The 16,186-nt window shown below is 45.9% G+C and overlaps 1 protein-coding gene across 1 annotated transcript; it reads right to left on the reverse strand.

Moving 5' to 3' along the window:
* Nucleotides 1–3,304: 3,304 nt before the first annotated feature.
* On the reverse strand, nt 3,305–15,218 carry LOC135389345 (uncharacterized). Its single transcript, XM_064619403.1, has 8 exons — nt 15,188–15,218; nt 12,356–12,757; nt 10,965–11,089; nt 10,675–10,890; nt 6,482–6,653; nt 3,926–3,949; nt 3,713–3,829; nt 3,305–3,468 (listed from the first exon to the last, which is right to left on the reverse strand). Exons 1-8 carry the CDS (start codon nt 15,216–15,218, stop codon nt 3,305–3,307), a joined length of 1,251 nt encoding a protein of 416 aa, XP_064475473.1.
* Nucleotides 15,219–16,186: the final 968 nt, after the last annotated feature.

A 16,186-nucleotide genomic window follows, 5' to 3' on the forward strand; every position in this document is an offset into this window, starting at 1 on the left:
TGTGACATGCAAAAAGGTGCGTAACATAAAAAGGACAGCAGAGACAAGTCTTGTCCATTAACGCAGGCCTGCGTTCGATATCTTTCTCGGCATTACAGGCACTTCCTGAGAGTGTCCCGCTGCACAGTTCTTCGTGGCTGATCACAACTCACATCAGTGCACAGGCGTGCATGCCAAACAAATTGTTGTGAGCAACTATGTGATAACCAGCGGGAAGAATTTGAGCGGCAGGATGCATACATAGCGTTTTGGACAGTTCGCAGCTGTAGGTGCAGTGCGGTGCAAAATTACTTCGTCCACCGGGACCCAAAAGCCTATATCCACGTGCACAAGAAAGTTGAACCTATATTTTATGTGATAAAGTTAGGTACGGAGGCAGAGAAATAGATACGAAGGCAGAAAAATAGGCGATGTCAGGCTGCCGGTGGTGAGTGATATTAAACGGTAGGAGCAACTTATTTATTTACACATGGTAACGAGACTTTCGTGCACGAGACTGCACTTCTTCAGGTTACAAAAATATGAACATGGTACAGGAACATATATACAGTTGACGGGGGAGTTTTGGCATGAGAGGGTAACAGGGTGATCACCCAATGCGTTGGGGCAGAGCGCCAAGTTTCGTGTGTTCCACTCCAATCATTCTTTCTAAGTCAGGCAATGTGTTTTTCACTCAGGGCGCATAATGGATATTGAAGACCCAGTATACGCAAAGCACCATATGTATTGCTGCTGTCACGTCAGGACATCGATGCCAAGCCTACAACAGTGCTTTGCATTGTTATCGGGCCCTCACCGGTCTACAAACTTGTCGGGCATGGGTGTCTTTGGGTCGGATCTTAGCTCCCTTACAAAAAATGTATTACCTTGAGTAGCATCAGATATCGTCCGGGCTCCGACCTGTCCAAACACCGACAAAAGACATGGTCCGATTTACCCCCAAATCAACCTCCCACTTGCACGGCGGAGGGTGCGCGTTAAATCGCGATGACCCTCTCCTGCGAGGTTGCATAAGCATCTGCGCTTCCAACATGCTAGTGTAGACATGCAAAGCACAGTCATACACTAACGTACAAGCGAAATGTGTTTATTAATGCCAACGGTGCCGGGAATTGTGCCAATTGTAATGCCGATCAGGTGAAAGACAAAAATCCAGCCTAATACCTTTCACTGTCTGTAAAACAAACAAGACAAGACAGTACACATTCTGCAAGTGAATATATATATATATATATAAACGTTGCCTGCCTGCGTACTGCTGATGATGGCCCAACAAGGCCGAAACAGCTGTCCAGTACTGGCATGGCGACGTTTGAATTACAACCATATTATTAAACATTAAGTTATGTTTGTAATTCAAACGTCGCCATGCCAGTACTGGACAGCTGTTTCGGCCTTGTTGGGCCATCATCAGCAGTACGCAGGCAGGCAACGTTTGAGCGGATGGCGTCAGAAGGTCACGTGGCACGCGATGCCTCCCGTCAGGGTGTCCTAAGACATCTCTGAAAGACCAGTGCAAAGCCAGTCAAGTGTATAAGGGGGAAAAAATTAGCAGGAGCTAATACGCACATAGCACGTATAGCATATGTTTGTAATTCAAACGTCGCAACAACAACAACTTTATTTTGGCTTTGGAGAGTGGGGAGGTTCATCGCCACAGGCGATACTCTACCCCATTGCTGGTGGAAATGTGGGGAATAAAATAACAAGCCCGTTCACAATAACGATCGAAGTCCGATGGTGTCCAGAAATGTCAGAAGAGCTTTGAGCGCAGAGCGTTGCTGGGCTGGATTAGGCCAGGGACCAAGCAATTTCGATAGGGAGAAGGGGCGAGAGTCCAGCTGACGAAGAGGCTCGGAGAGTGTGGTTCGGGAAGGTTGGTAGTGGGAGCAATGAAGAAGAATATGCTCCAGATCCTCAAGGAACACCACAGTGGCAGCAGGTGTGAGAGTCAACTTGTCTCAAGCGGTAACGCCACTGAGCTGTAAAGGCCACATCGAGGAGCATTAGGTGGATTAATGCAGCATCTTGACGAGAGGTGTTTCGTGGCATGCGGAAAGCGAGTGTTAGATCAACGCTGCTCAACATAGAGGGGGGAAGAATGTCGGTTGTCCATTGGCGGGAAGCCAGGGGTGTCACTAGGCGTCGGAGAATTGAACGGCGGTCTCCTCTCAGCAGAACAATACTGGTCCGTTTCCGATACGAGAGTGCTGCTTCTGCGGCGCTGTCGGCCTGCTCGTTCCCCACGACAACACAATGGGCTGGAACCCACCGGAGAACTAGCCTGTGGCCTGCTGCGTAGATAGTGTGGTAAGCCATTAACACATCTGTGACTAGGGGTGCGGATGGGCCTCGTATGCCGGAATTTTCAATTGCTTGAAGTGCAGATTTGGAGTCTGTCAAGACTGCCCATTCCCGCGGTGTAAAATCAGCGATGTGTTGTAGAAAGAAAAAGATGGCATAGAGTTCCGCAGCTGTGGAGGAGGTCGGATGTGAAAGGCGTCTTCCGTGCACTACGCCTTCGGATGGTATGACGAATGCTGAGGCGGACTTGTTGTTCGGGATGCGCCATCGGTATATGCTGCCGTAAACGTAGAAAACTTCTCGTCTACCAGAGCATGAAAATGGGCTCGGAGGACTTGAGGGGGGACCTGATCTCTACTTTCCAGAAGGTTTGGAAGGCGTACAAAAAGTCGAATGTCGCCATGCCAGTACTGGACAGCTGTTTCGGCCTTGTTGGGCCATCATCAGCAGTACGCAGGCAGGCAACGTTTGAGTGGATGGCGTCAGAAGGTCACGTGGCACGTGATGCTTCCCGATATATATATATATAATATTTTAGTGAACACTAAATATATGATATAATGCATCTAATAATGTCTGCTTTATAACTCTACCCAGATGCATGTGCTCTGAAATAAAAAGTCAGCATTCGTCATATTGCCTACCAATTGATAAATCATGTAGTCCACTACAGCAGCACCATTGACCTGAAAGGGTCTTTTCATGTGTTTCGTCGCATAACAGTCAGACTACACCACTATTTCGCGTGGCATATTTGCGGCTCCCTCGCGTGGAGGTATCCAAAGTTCCACTCCTCCATAACAGTGACATACTTTACCTAAGGCAAAAAGTACTACTGGCAGTGGTTTGAAAGTTGACCATACGTTGCTCACTATAAAGCACTACCTGAGGTGGACACACACCCAGTGACACAACGTTATGGACAACGAACCAATCTACCTTACCTTGGACAACTAACCAACCCATTTTCTCCTGCGAACATATATGGAGGTGTTCTTTCTCATGCAGCCCCCATGGACGGATTCTCTCTGATGTCAGAAGGATTAGGCATTGTGTCGGGTACAACACTTGGGGGCGCTGCGGGCGCCCCTTGGTATCGCCAGAAGCGCACTGTTGTCACTGCGTAAGCGTCACTGCACTGTTGGGGATAATGGCTGGAGACAACTGGAGAAAAGGGAACAAAGCTGCCAAGCAGATTGCTCCTCTGCAGGCGATGGAGCCTAGATGCGCATGGTGAACACTCACCATCACCATCCATCATCACATCGGGTCAGTGGCAGCATTCCGGGCGAGGGGAGGGCGGCATCGGACTGTGACAAACCTTTTGGATGTGTTAGTGCACATCAGTTATGGGACGTAACCATATGCGACGCAGTGCTCTACGTAACACACAATAGGTCTAACATACCAAACTCAGCATTAACTCGCCGGCTGTCTAGTGCAGGCTTCGCTTGTCTGTCCTTGTGGCTATTTGCTCGCCTCCTAGAGAGGGACCTGTGCTCTATTTCTTCGTCTGTGAACAGGACTGTCATGAGAGACCGTGCAAATTTGCATGGTGAGTCTTTATATTTTTCTTGAAGTTGTGTAGACACACTATAGACGTCAGTGTAGACTGAAGTACCGTCACGCTGTTTCCTAGGCCCACCTGCTGAATGATATCAATCCCTAAATATACAATCGAAGAACAGATGATGGTCAAGCTAGAGGAATATTGACACATTTATTATTAGGAAGTAATCAGCAGTATGCCATGAACTTATTCCTTGCACTCCCTGAAATGCACGCAAAAGGAAAACGAGAAAAGGGCATAGGAAGAGGAGTAAAGACAGGCGAACCACAGAAGACACCCTTGCGAAGGGTCCAACCTCCTAAATGAAACAAGGGCTACTCAGTCGGCATAACCAAGTATTGAGCTTCGTTTTTTTTTTTTTCTTCTTGGAATTGCCGCCATTATGAACCACTTCCTCCAATGGAATTGCCGCGGTTTGTTTTCAAACCTAGATGACGTAAATGATCTTTTCGATACCTACAATGCAGCATGCTTTTGTCTACAAGAAACTTACTTGAATACAACCTCTCCAACTCCTTTACGTAGACACAACATATTCCGAAAAGATCGAAATGACACGAATCGTTCATTTGGAGGTGTGGCAATCGTCACACGAGCGTCTGTTCCAGCCAAGGCAGTTACCTCAATACACAGTTGGAGGCTGTAGCAGTGCAGGTGTGTTTGGACAGAGTAGTCACTGTCTGCTCCGTTTATCTGCCGCCAACAGCATCCATCACGCAAAACGACATAGAAGATCTATGCAGCCAACTTCAAAACCATTTCATTCTTTGAGGCGATTTTAACGCGTACAACCCACTCTGGGATAGTACAAGGACTGACTGTCGGGGAAAGATGTTAGAAAAAGTCTTGCTATCATCTTCCGCCTATCTTTTAAATACAGGGTCACCTACGTATGTACATTCCGCTCCACAATCTTTCTCGGCATTAGATCTGTCTTTGTGTATGTCGTATCTTATCATCAGTGGCGTAGCCAGACCTCCAAGGTAGGGGGGGCTCGATACGAAAACTCCCCCCCCCCCGCTGATTCTGTGTCGACAACACACACATACTTGTGCACACTGCAAACTGATGATTAAAAAAGGAACGAAAATAGTTGATTTAGACGTTCACAGTACGATTACATGTATAGGCTGTCATGACCAATGAGGTCGTGTCACGAGATTGGAAGTATTTTGAAAAGCTCATACTCTGAAAGCCATTCAGGAGTGCTTCTTAGATAGACGCCATGAACTGCAAGAACTTTCGCGGTCGTCACACTGGTACCCCCCCCCCCTTATATTATGTTCTCGGATTTGCACGACTTGTGTGGGTCGGTCAGTGGCAGGTAGGGGGGGCTGGAGCCCCCCCTAGCCCCCCCGTGGCTACGCCACTGCTTATCATGCAGGCAGAACAAGACAGGCGGGAAGCCAAAACACCAACTACTTTATTTCAAGGTTTCTTGCCTTTTGTACTCAACAAAACACCCCCAAGTGGTGGGTGAAGGAACAACTTGCAGTACAAAATACGACACTCCTCCCCACTTAATTTCGACGTGGGCAACCCAAACGGTCGTAAGTAAGCAGAGCGGTTTCTGGCGCTCACGAGATGAGCACTCTCTCGTTGTATTACCCTCATCAGTTTCACTGCCACTCAACTGATCACTCGCGTGGCGACCACCACCCTGATCGTCAACGTAAACTTCATCACTTGAATTTGTACCCTCTTCACTTGAAGATGTACTTCCGTCTGACATAGAAACAAATTCGGTGTCACTAAGCGACACATTGTCCAACAGCTCCGATGCACCATTCTCGTCTACACTGTACCTGACTCGGAGGTGGTCCGCATGTACGTGCCTAATTGTTCCGGAGACACGAACTTCACACGTTACAGAACCGGTGCGACAGAGGATTTGTCCTGGCCACCACATCTGAGACTCTCCTCTTGTGTTCTTCACCCACACCTTCTCGGAACGAAGGATTGGAGGTCGAAGGTGAAGGTCGGAATGATTGAAGGTCGCAATAATGCGAAGAAAACTAAGCCACAGGCAGCAGCTTATGTCTGTGCCACATGTCACTTTTTAGTAAAATTCCACAAGTTACAATGGCATAACCAAGGCAATAAGCTTATATATATAACAGAAATATATATATATATAATATATAATAAATATATATAACAGAAATAACAATATTGCTTCTTTTAGTAAATGACTGAGTCAATTATGGTAGATATGTCACCGTAGTTTCAGCCCGTTAGCAAACAGCATTCATTTGAACACGTTGCGCAACGCACTGAATATTAGGAGAATAAGAGTATACACGGTGTTTCACGGAAAACGAACCAAAGATATAAAAAATGCTTGTACAGTGATTGCTTTCAATTCAACTGTCTTGGTGTTCCCCCATCCCCCCCCCAAAAAAAAATAATAGAAAGACTATTTTTGTTTGTTAGAGGGTTAATTGCACAAGTGTCATTATTCCTACCAGCTTCAAGGCAGAACGACTGTTATGTAAAGTAAACCTGTGCTACTGCAACTTGCCATTTTTAGTTGACTTAATATATTGCTGGTAAAAACAAGACACTCAGCATACGATATAACAATTGAACAGTAGGAAGTATACTTACGGTTCCGACGTGTTTCCCCGCATGAGAGGGGTGGTGCTTCCTCTATTTTCTGGAGGAGGTCCTCTTTGCATTTTATTCTTCGTGACACAGCAAGCTCCCTGGTCTTCTTTAATACAGATGATGTACCACATAGAGGGTCTTCACCCTGAAGTCTTTGGTATTCCCTACAAAACTGACAGATGACAGAAAACATACCTGGGTTGGTACACAGAAATTTCAAAAATTTTCTAGGGTTTTCAAGGACCTGCCGGATCTGCACACGGCAAGATTTCAACTTCCTTTGCCCCTATTTAGACGTCAGCTATATGTATGGGATCGATGTAAGCATACCAGGAGAATTACAAAAGAAATTTCTTCGTTAGTTAGAAATTTGTTTATATAACCGTAATACGTACAATCTGAAAGAACACTGGGCAGGGAACTGAATTTCGGCAGGGAAAACAGTAGGTGTTACTGTTTTCCCTGCCGAAATTCAGTATGCTTACAGCAAAGTCTCTCGATACACCGTATTTCTTCATCTGTTCGAGCGAGCTCTTCTTTCTTGTTTTTGGCAGTTTTTCGAAGGCTGTTCGATTTAATGATCAGGGTTACATTGCCGGCTGCTTCTGCCTTCTCAGCATAGCTATCCGCAGCTTCCATCAACGACTCAACTGCAATTTCGAGCTATCGCCGTTTTGCTTTCATCTCATTAAGTACTGTCTTGTTGGCTCACTTCCTGTCATTTTCTGCCTTTTCCTCCTGCTCGGCTTTGAGGCTGTCTAGATGCTCACCGTATCGCTGCCTAGCACCTGTGACCGCAGCTCTCAGGCCTCTCGTAATTGGTATATTCAAAATTCCGCCATGGCACCTAACAGCGTCGCAGATGACCCTCTGTGAAACGTAAGAGAGGTCCTTTAGGTTTTCTACAGCGATTTGCCTGTTGACACTGAACCCTCACTCAACAGTTGCCTGTCCGTGGCTCAATACAAGTAGCTGCCGAATGACATTCCACAGGTCAGCAAATGCCCGATCATGCCCGATGACGTCTTCATACCAGACATCCAGGTTGTCACTGGCTCTCTCAAATGTGCGTATCTTGTGCATTTGACTTTGGATGAACCAAGTGTACTGGCCGAGCACAACCTCTCGCTTGTGCTCACTCATTCGGTTGGTAGCAATGAGACAATCCAGTACAGATTTTAGTCTTGAAACACTCTTGTCCGGCTTGCTGCATATTTGTCGAGGATCTACAGAGGACAAAGCCCTGACAACAACAAACTGCAGGGGACTTTTCTCCACCAGTTTCTGTGTGGCTTTCACAAGAAACTGCTTACACTGCATCCTGAACTGAAATATATCTTTGCTGCTCGCCTTGCTCGCCTTGACACTTTTTTCAGCACCATGTCCAATGTCGAGTTTTTCTGATAACACGTGGTTATTAGGATCATCTTGATCAATGCCCAACAGAGCTGTGACTGAGGCTGAATCTGATAGCGCAGAGCACTTGCGAACCTTGCCAAAAGCTTCCACGGGATCGCTTCGAGGTCTCTGGCTAAATAAAACGTCATCGGTCTGTCCGTCTGGTACTCAGTCAGGAAGAGCTGGAAATTCATGGTCATGCTAAGAGCGAAGTTCAACTTCGCAGGCAGCAAAAGGTCGCGTGAAAATTCCAGCAGGTTCTGATAACTGCGGCACTTGGGCACAGTAGCTTTCCGCTTCTTTGTGGCTTCGAAGTACTCCACGACATCACCCCAGATCAAAAGTGATCGTTCTATAACAGGAATGTTCTCGAGCCATCGATGCGGCACGTACCTAAGTGGGAACGTGCTCTTGTTGGTTATGGCTGTGAAATCCTTGCGTCGTGCAGGGGCATCGTGGAACAGGGAAGCCAGGCTCGACAAAAACGTATCCACATCCCATTTGGAAGCTGCCAGTCCAGCCTTGTAGGCATTGTGAACAATGTGTAAGCCACAGGTGCCCAAGTTCAAGCACTGCACTTGGTAGTTTGTTATCTATCATATGGTGCCTGAAGCTCTCAAAAAACTTCCAGTTTACATCCATAGAGGTCTGTATTATTTTCTGAAGTGACAGCGGCTTTAGTGCATCAAGTAACTTCTGCTTTATATCCTCAGCCGTAGAATGACCCAAGAACACCGACGTAAAGTAACGCGTGACAACCTTGTGGGTATCATTCATGTACCTCACATGCACATCCATCTGCTTCTGTTGCAGTCCCTCATTGAGTGATTCATCAAACAGAATAACGTAGCATTCGCATTGTTGAACGTCCTTCTGCAGATCAGAGAGAAAGTATGGCCTCAGGCCGTGGCAGGTCACATACGCACATTTTTTTTTCACCACACGCGAATGCTTTTGCTACTTCGCTGTCTGGGAACATGCGCTGGAACAGGTCACCGATTTGCGAAGATGAATTATAGGAGTAGTGCGCCGTGATGACCTTCAAAACCCACAAAATTTCAGCATCTGTCACCATCTCATGTCTCCTACAGGCAGTATTGATGTCCCTCGCACGGGCTGATGATGCGCTTGAGCTGGTCGACGGCTGACTATCCTGACGCGGAACATAGTGCAGCACTGCGTTCTGAACACTGTCGTGAAGATTTGCACAGTGCTTGCGCTTTTCGCATGACTTCGTAGTGCCGACTCCCCCATGGTGCGCAAATCAATCGTCTTTTCACACAACTTGCATCTTGCACGGCTTGGATGCGTCTTGTCTGAAGCGATCCACTGTTGATATTTCTCACTGCGTAGCCACGACGCTTGAAAGGTACACTTCCCGGGCATCCTGGTGCGTTTTTCAACTAAACAACTCACACGCACCAAAGCGTCTCGGAGCTGACGTCTCAAAGTTGAAAATGAAACAACGCGCGGGACGCGCGAGCTCTGTCGCCCAGTGTGGCCAGACGAGACGCGCAAAAAGTTTCGTGCAAAGGGCGAAGACGATGTTTACGCCTTGTGAGGTTCTACCAGTTGTGTAGAACGCAAAATTTTCGGTATATACAAATGATATGATGGAATCTCACAGAGGTTCTCGTGAAAAGAAGCCAAACGAATAATACTTTTTCACAGAATTCAAGGGTTTTCAAGGGTCAGTCAAAACTCAAGGGTTGACAATGCCTTGAAACTAGCACTTTCGGATTCAGGGGTTTTCAAGGCCCTGTGCGAACCCTGTATACATATGAGGACTGCATATGTAAGAGCAACAATACAGTATTTGCCTCTGCTGTAAGCCGAGTTATCAATAAAGAGCGCCCTACTTTTTGGTTTACACCTCACATTACTCCCACCCAAACTCAAATTCCTAATTCTAGGGTTGACCCAATAGTTGCCCATCCTCTTAAGTGCTGCAGCGGGCACTTAGTGGATTGTAGCAACTGATTGCAGCATGTGGAGAAATTGTCGGAAGGAACTCATCAAAATCATGGAGCTTAGAGTGCTGTTTGTGCCAACAATTTTCAAGACAACAATCAAGAAATATTGCAACGGAAGCAGCTTTGTGAACACCCATAAAGCATTTTTGTCATAATTTATTAACATGATGTCAGCATGGTTTATTCGAATAAAATCTTACCCGGCTATGCCTAAAGCTTTAAAGGAAAATGTAACAAAGCAAGGGGCCCATTGCTTCACGCACCACAATTCGCCATATATCACTGCCATTCAATGCTACCATCATGAAGGCTCTGTGCTGCTTCACAACATGACCCACAAGTATTTAAAACAAATATAAATAAAAAATGCTGGCCCGCAAATAAAGATCCTGCCTTCTAATACTGACACTCGGAACATATGAACTTCACACGATGGTGCATTGGGTGCTTAAAAGATGACACGAAAGATCTTTTAAGGAAATATTCAGCCTAGACAGTTTTCTCAGTAAATGATGGAAAATAAAAGCCGCACATTCCAAGAAATGATAAATGTCCTATACCACCCTATTTCCTATGGCAGAGGCGGTCATAATGCGTCGCAATTCACTTTGAAGGGTATATTTACTAAAAGCCACAAACAAATCTGCACAATGGGTCTCTTTCATCATTTCACCTTATGTACCTGATTTCACATCATTTCACCAAACCAAGAACCGATTGCAGCGAAGTTTCTAGAAGTATGTAACTGTTTTACCTGGATTGTAAGCTTTCACCTTGAACAACCCTCTGCGGTCTCTAAAGCCTTTTTTAAATAACACTTACCCTTGCGGAATCCATGAGATACGGGAAGCGCTCCTTCACTGTGGCTATGGAGGGGAGTTCTGCCAGCGCCGTGGCTCTTCGGCTGAAGGAGGCATCCATTCGACTCATGACCTGAACCTCATCAGGCTCAGGCCTTTTTGCTTCTTTTAGGCGCCACTGTTCATGTTCTGTAATGCTGAGCTCATCCTCCGCAGCAGAGGCACTTAACTGTGCCACCTAGCAATGTACATGAAAGTGTTTAAAGCAGCTTCTTTCACCAGTCAAGCACAGATAAACATTGCACTTCTCACATTTTGTTCTTGTGCGTGACCTGCAGCCTTCCAACCTGCAAAAGCGGGCTGAGGATATGCTGTCCACAGTAGGCCAGTGGTCAAAACAGTCATGTCTTTTGTCAGCTCCAGGTAACTTGGCAGGCCTGTAAGGGGTGGCATTCTCAGCCGCTGATTGTCCATATTGACGCAAGGGAGCTCGCCCTGTAAATGGGATCATCTGCTCATCGATTGAATAATCCCCAACCGGTCTTTCAAGCTTCAGGCATTTGTTACGGACGGCATCTATTATCGGCTGCACGTTCCAGAGTTTGTTGTTCTGTGCTGAATCTGGAGGTTCCTCAGTGTCAACAAAATGGAGGTTCATACGAAGAGCGATGAACTCTTCACGTGGCATATGACACTACTCACAAGTGTGAACTTGAAGCACTCTTGCCAGTACATCCGGATACTGGGAAATGGGATACAGCCTATCACAAGATGTAGCCCCAAAAGTTGACGCACTTTTTGTGGTGTTGCCTTTAGTGGCTTACCGCATAGGCGCCGACTGCGGGGGGGCGCGGGGGCCCTTGCCTCCCCCCCGGAACGTGAACTAGGGGGGGGGGCGCCGCCTCCCCCGGGAGGTCCCGCTAAGAGACTGACACCAGCCTTTGGGGCTCGGCGCGCCCGGGTCAAAAGCGCGAAGAGGCACCAACCCCAAAAATGCATCTTGCAATTTGTAAAATATTTATCCGCCCACCATACTCATTATCACAGTAGAAGGTGTGGCGAAGAAACACAGAGGATGACACAACACATAGCCTGAATTCCGCCCAAAGCAATCAGATCAATGAAATGAAGCAGTCGAAAAGGTACCAGCAGCTGCCAGTGAGGTGTAACGGTAGGATCTTCGGAACGCATATCCTTTGGGAGCGGGTTCAACTCCCGCTGCTCCATTTCATTGACCATATATTGTGCGCATTTCCGGTCAAACACCGAGGATTCAATGCATTTTGTTCCTTTTGCACTCAGTTTTCAAAGGCGTGATGCCTTCAGTTGTGCACATGTTCACTGTTTACGTTCTCTCTGTTCTTTCTTTTTCTTTTGTTTTTTCTGTTCTTCCTTCCTCTTATTCCTATACCAGTTCTGCATACATCATAGGATCCCGCCGGAGTGTGTGATTCTTCAACTTTAGTTTTGGGTTCTTCATTTTTCTTTTTTCCTTTTTTTTGTTTTTCTTCTTTTCTTTGCCTTTTTCTTCCCCCTTTCACTTTTTTGTTGGAATAACAAGACGACAATGATCTGGCTTACCTTCCTTTCTTTTCATTTTTTTCTTAATAAACATATCCCCCCTCCCTCCGTGCCAGAGTACTTACTTCGCGGTGCGCACTTGCCCCCCCTGGGAAAATGAAAACTCTCCACCTCTGGCTTACCGGTGTTCGCTGTGCTGTACATGTTTGTTTTTTTAGCCGCATTTTCGAAAAATTCATCACTGAAGTACTCCCTAAAGTACTGCAATGGGGTGCGAACTTCTGGAGCGTGAAGATCGTCTGGTGCCCTGGGCAGCTGCTTCGACTGGAATGGCTGACGCTTCCAGATCTGTCGTCGTGCTGACTTGTCGCTCGCAGCATCCGATACCATGGATGCATCTTTCGCGGCTTCGGCTCCACTTTCGCTTTCTTCATCTGGCGAGTCCGACTCTGCGCGACGTTCGGCTACTGGACGAGGGTGCCGGCTCGGATCGTCGCCGTCGCTGCTGTCACATGACATTTCTGAATTGTACAACATTTCAAGTATCCTATTCATGTCCTCTTCGTTTTCCGGGTCATATTTTCCTAAAGAGAAAAAGAATTGCAACTTTGTATCACGCTACGTTCGGAACTTTTTGCAACGGCAGGAGTCCTCTTCAAGGTGAAACAATAAGCACGATAAATGAGTTAAACGTGGAGGTATTAACTCTGTTTTCTAACACACGACTAATCACCACAATTAAATTCGAAGCCTAGAACATCACTTTCAAAATACCAGCCAACTCCGACGAGAGTGCACATACAATGGCCCGGCCAGCACAAACGTGTTGGCAGGGGGCATCTAAGCTCGTGGGCGGCTATTGCACGTAAGAACTACACTCCGTTCACTCAAATACGTTCAGTAATGATTCCCCGCCAAGACTAAACCAAGTTTTGCACAAGAGCTAACCTTTTATCAGTAAGATTATGTCACTTACATTTCCTGGTAGCACGCCTCGCTTCTTAACCGGGGGCCGCCATTTTTAAAGTGCGCTCGCGACACCACCAGCGGGAGCAGCCGAAACTCTTCCGTTCGGAATATTGGATACATACCGCACGTGCGTGTTGGCCGGGTCTTGCCTCCTGCACTTCATTCCGAATTCCCAAACTGCGCAATAAGTGCACCCACACGATTGTGTGGGGAGGGTCGTAAAGCTGTCCAAAAAGAAAAGTTTCTCAAATGTCATTGTTGTAAAATATGTGATACAATTCTCCTGATTTTTGTACGTTCTGAAGTGCCAGTGACTCACATTTTAAGTAGATGTTTTGTATGAATTTGCACAAAACACTCTCACTTAACATTTTCCCCTCTACAGCTTGTGGAGACATATATAAAAAATGCCACTACCAGTGGCGTATCTAGGGTGTGGCAGGTGTGGACAGGTGCCATGGGCGCCAGGTGAACAGGGGCGCCATTTTGTGGTTGGGTGTGAATGTGCCAGGTCGGGCACTCAACCTGGCACATTCATAAATGATCTAAAGCACCCGCCATTAGGGAGGTTGTAGTGTGAAACCTAGTGCGGACCACACGAAAACGCATCCCCAAGGACATCATGTTAACCATGTTGCCATGGGCGCAGGTAGCTCTAGATACGCCACTGGCCACTACTGTAAGTTCCAAAGTTAATAATCGATAGTTTTCAATTGGTGCTTGAGGGCACTGCGTGGCACGTCAACTACAAGAAATATGAGTGTGAAATATGAATTGTGGGTAAAAAGTGAACTAAGTAAAGTGTAACTTGTTGCACTTGTTAGTTTGGAAAAGTGCCTATTTGCAGTGGGGGCATGTTTAGACAGGGACGTGCAGCTTTCAGAACAACTGCACTGGGAACAAGCAATGCTCCCAGTGCTACAGACGTTTATTGAATGTCACTGTCATTAGCAATGGCCGATTGCTGCTACAGTAGTTATTTACAGTAAAAGTAATTGGTTACAATAACTTAGTTACTTGAAATTAGTACATTAAAGCTCTAGCACCTTATCGCAAGATACATTTCAAAGTTACGACTGGCTCCATCATACAACGTTGGCACTCTGACGAAGAGGGCGGATACGCTTGCAGTATTTTTTCAGAACTGCTTTTTATGCAGTTTAACAACCAGCTCGCCAAATTTATGGAGATCAGTACTTTAAAGTACTCATTGAACAGCTAATATCTGCTAAGCACTGGGGTGACTGTCATAGCTTAGTTATCGAAATCTTGTGAAGAACTATAACAAGTACAAAACAAAATCACTCACTAAGTTAAAAACTAATTTTTGTAGGTAAAAGCGTACAGCTACTTTCTTCACTTTTCTTCTTTGGAGTGTTTCCTCGGAAAAGTCTGTTTCCTCAACGTTTGCTACTCTTTTCCTTGACGTAGCAAACTGCTCCCTTGCTTCCACGACACTTCTGTTTGAGTACACCTATGCCGCTCGTTTTTGAATTTGTTCCTTAGGGCAACAATCCATGAATCCTGCCAAAGAAGGTCACAAGTGTGCACTTTGTAATTCCAGGCCAAATCACTCAAAGGTCGTGCTCGACCCCCCTCTGTTTTGCTTCCAAAAATTATCATGCAATCCTTACTGCAAATAAAGGTATTTTCCAGAGTCTTACGGCCCTATGTTAAACTGCTCTCGATTTAGGCGAAGTCAAAGTTCGTCAGAGTCGCGAAAACGAGAAAGGTGACCTGCTGAGCAGGGTGTTGCGTCTTGGTGGACGTTACTGATATAGAATGAAAGATCGTGTCCTTAACATTCTGCCAATATCAAGTTCTTCCTTTATGTTTCATTTCCGGCCAGCGTATGAGAGGTGCTATTTGGCGCTTTTTCTTACAACTTTGCGCCTTGGTAAGGGCACTTCTCGCACAAGCTGGAAGGGCAAAAAAAAAAAAAAAAAAAAAATCAGCATACTCTGGATCTTCCATGCTTCAAAATCAGATATTCTGAAGACCGAGCACGTAATAGTTTATGCCACATTTAATCCGACATGTCGTACTTTTGGCAAAGTTGGCCATTTCCAACGCCATTTTTGAAAACGAGGTGGTCGGCCGAGGACAATCCAAATGGGTGGAGATGACAGATGAATATCTATACTAACGCATATAGAAAAATAGAAAGGTACTTTCTGATAAGGGCGAGAAAACATTTCTCATGTTCCACATGGATACGCGAGGGCCGTGTGAGACGGCTCCATGTGAGGGGCGTGAACAGATCGCGTGCCCAGGTTTCACAAGCTGCGTCCTGCGGCCGAAAATGAGCATGCCCCCTTTTTTTCCAGCTCTTTTGTTTGTAAACTGTGTAGTTTTTATTGTTATCAGTGCATTACTAAGTATTGTTAGTAGGTGCTTCTCAGAGTCTTTTATTCACGGCATTTTAAAGTGGTAGTCATAAGAACCCAAGCAACACAAAGTGTAGGAATAATGTTGGAGAAACGTTGGATACGTTGGCCAATGTTGGCAATACCGTTGCGACGTTCCATTCATATTGGAATATCAATGTTAATTTACAGCCATTGCCGCAATATTGGTGGAATATTTGATTACGAATATTAACTTTGCAAATGTTGCTGGAATATGCATGCCATGTTGTTATCCCAACACGAAATTCACAGTGCTGGAACAATGTCAGATAAATGCTGGAAGTTATCCATTAAATCTGTAACATTGCTCCGGCACTGGTACAGTGTTTTCCTTCCAATGTGGAGCAGTTGCCACCGATCCAGCATTGTCAGAACATGGATATGAGAGAGCTGTGTCGACATGGGATTTACAGTACTGGAACAATGTCGTAGAAATGATTAGGGGCTTACATAAAATTTGTAACCTTGCTCCAGCATTGGTACAGTGCCTTTTTTGCAATATGGGGCAGTTGCCACTGATCCAACGTTGTAAGTATATGGAAATGAAATAGCTGTACGGACGTGGAATTTACAGTGCTGCAACAATTTTGGGGGAACGTTGGAGAGTCTATAGAAAATTAGTAACATCGCTCCGGC

Source organism: Ornithodoros turicata, chromosome 3, assembly GCF_037126465.1.
Source record: "Ornithodoros turicata isolate Travis chromosome 3, ASM3712646v1, whole genome shotgun sequence".
NCBI classification, from domain to species: domain Eukaryota; kingdom Metazoa; phylum Arthropoda; class Arachnida; order Ixodida; family Argasidae; genus Ornithodoros; species Ornithodoros turicata.

Coding starts and splice junctions, on each gene's coding strand:
- LOC135389345 (XM_064619403.1), bottom strand. CDS start 15,218: ATGGCGTTGGAAATGGCCAACTTTGCCAAAA. Junction 10,891..10,964: donor GTCACGCACAAGAACAAAAT/GTGAGAAGTGCA, acceptor GTACATTGCTAG/GTGGCACAGTTAAGTGCCTC. Junction 3,469..3,712: donor GCGAGTTAATGCTGAGTTTG/GTATGTTAGACC, acceptor CCTTTTCTCCAG/TTGTCTCCAGCCATTATCCC.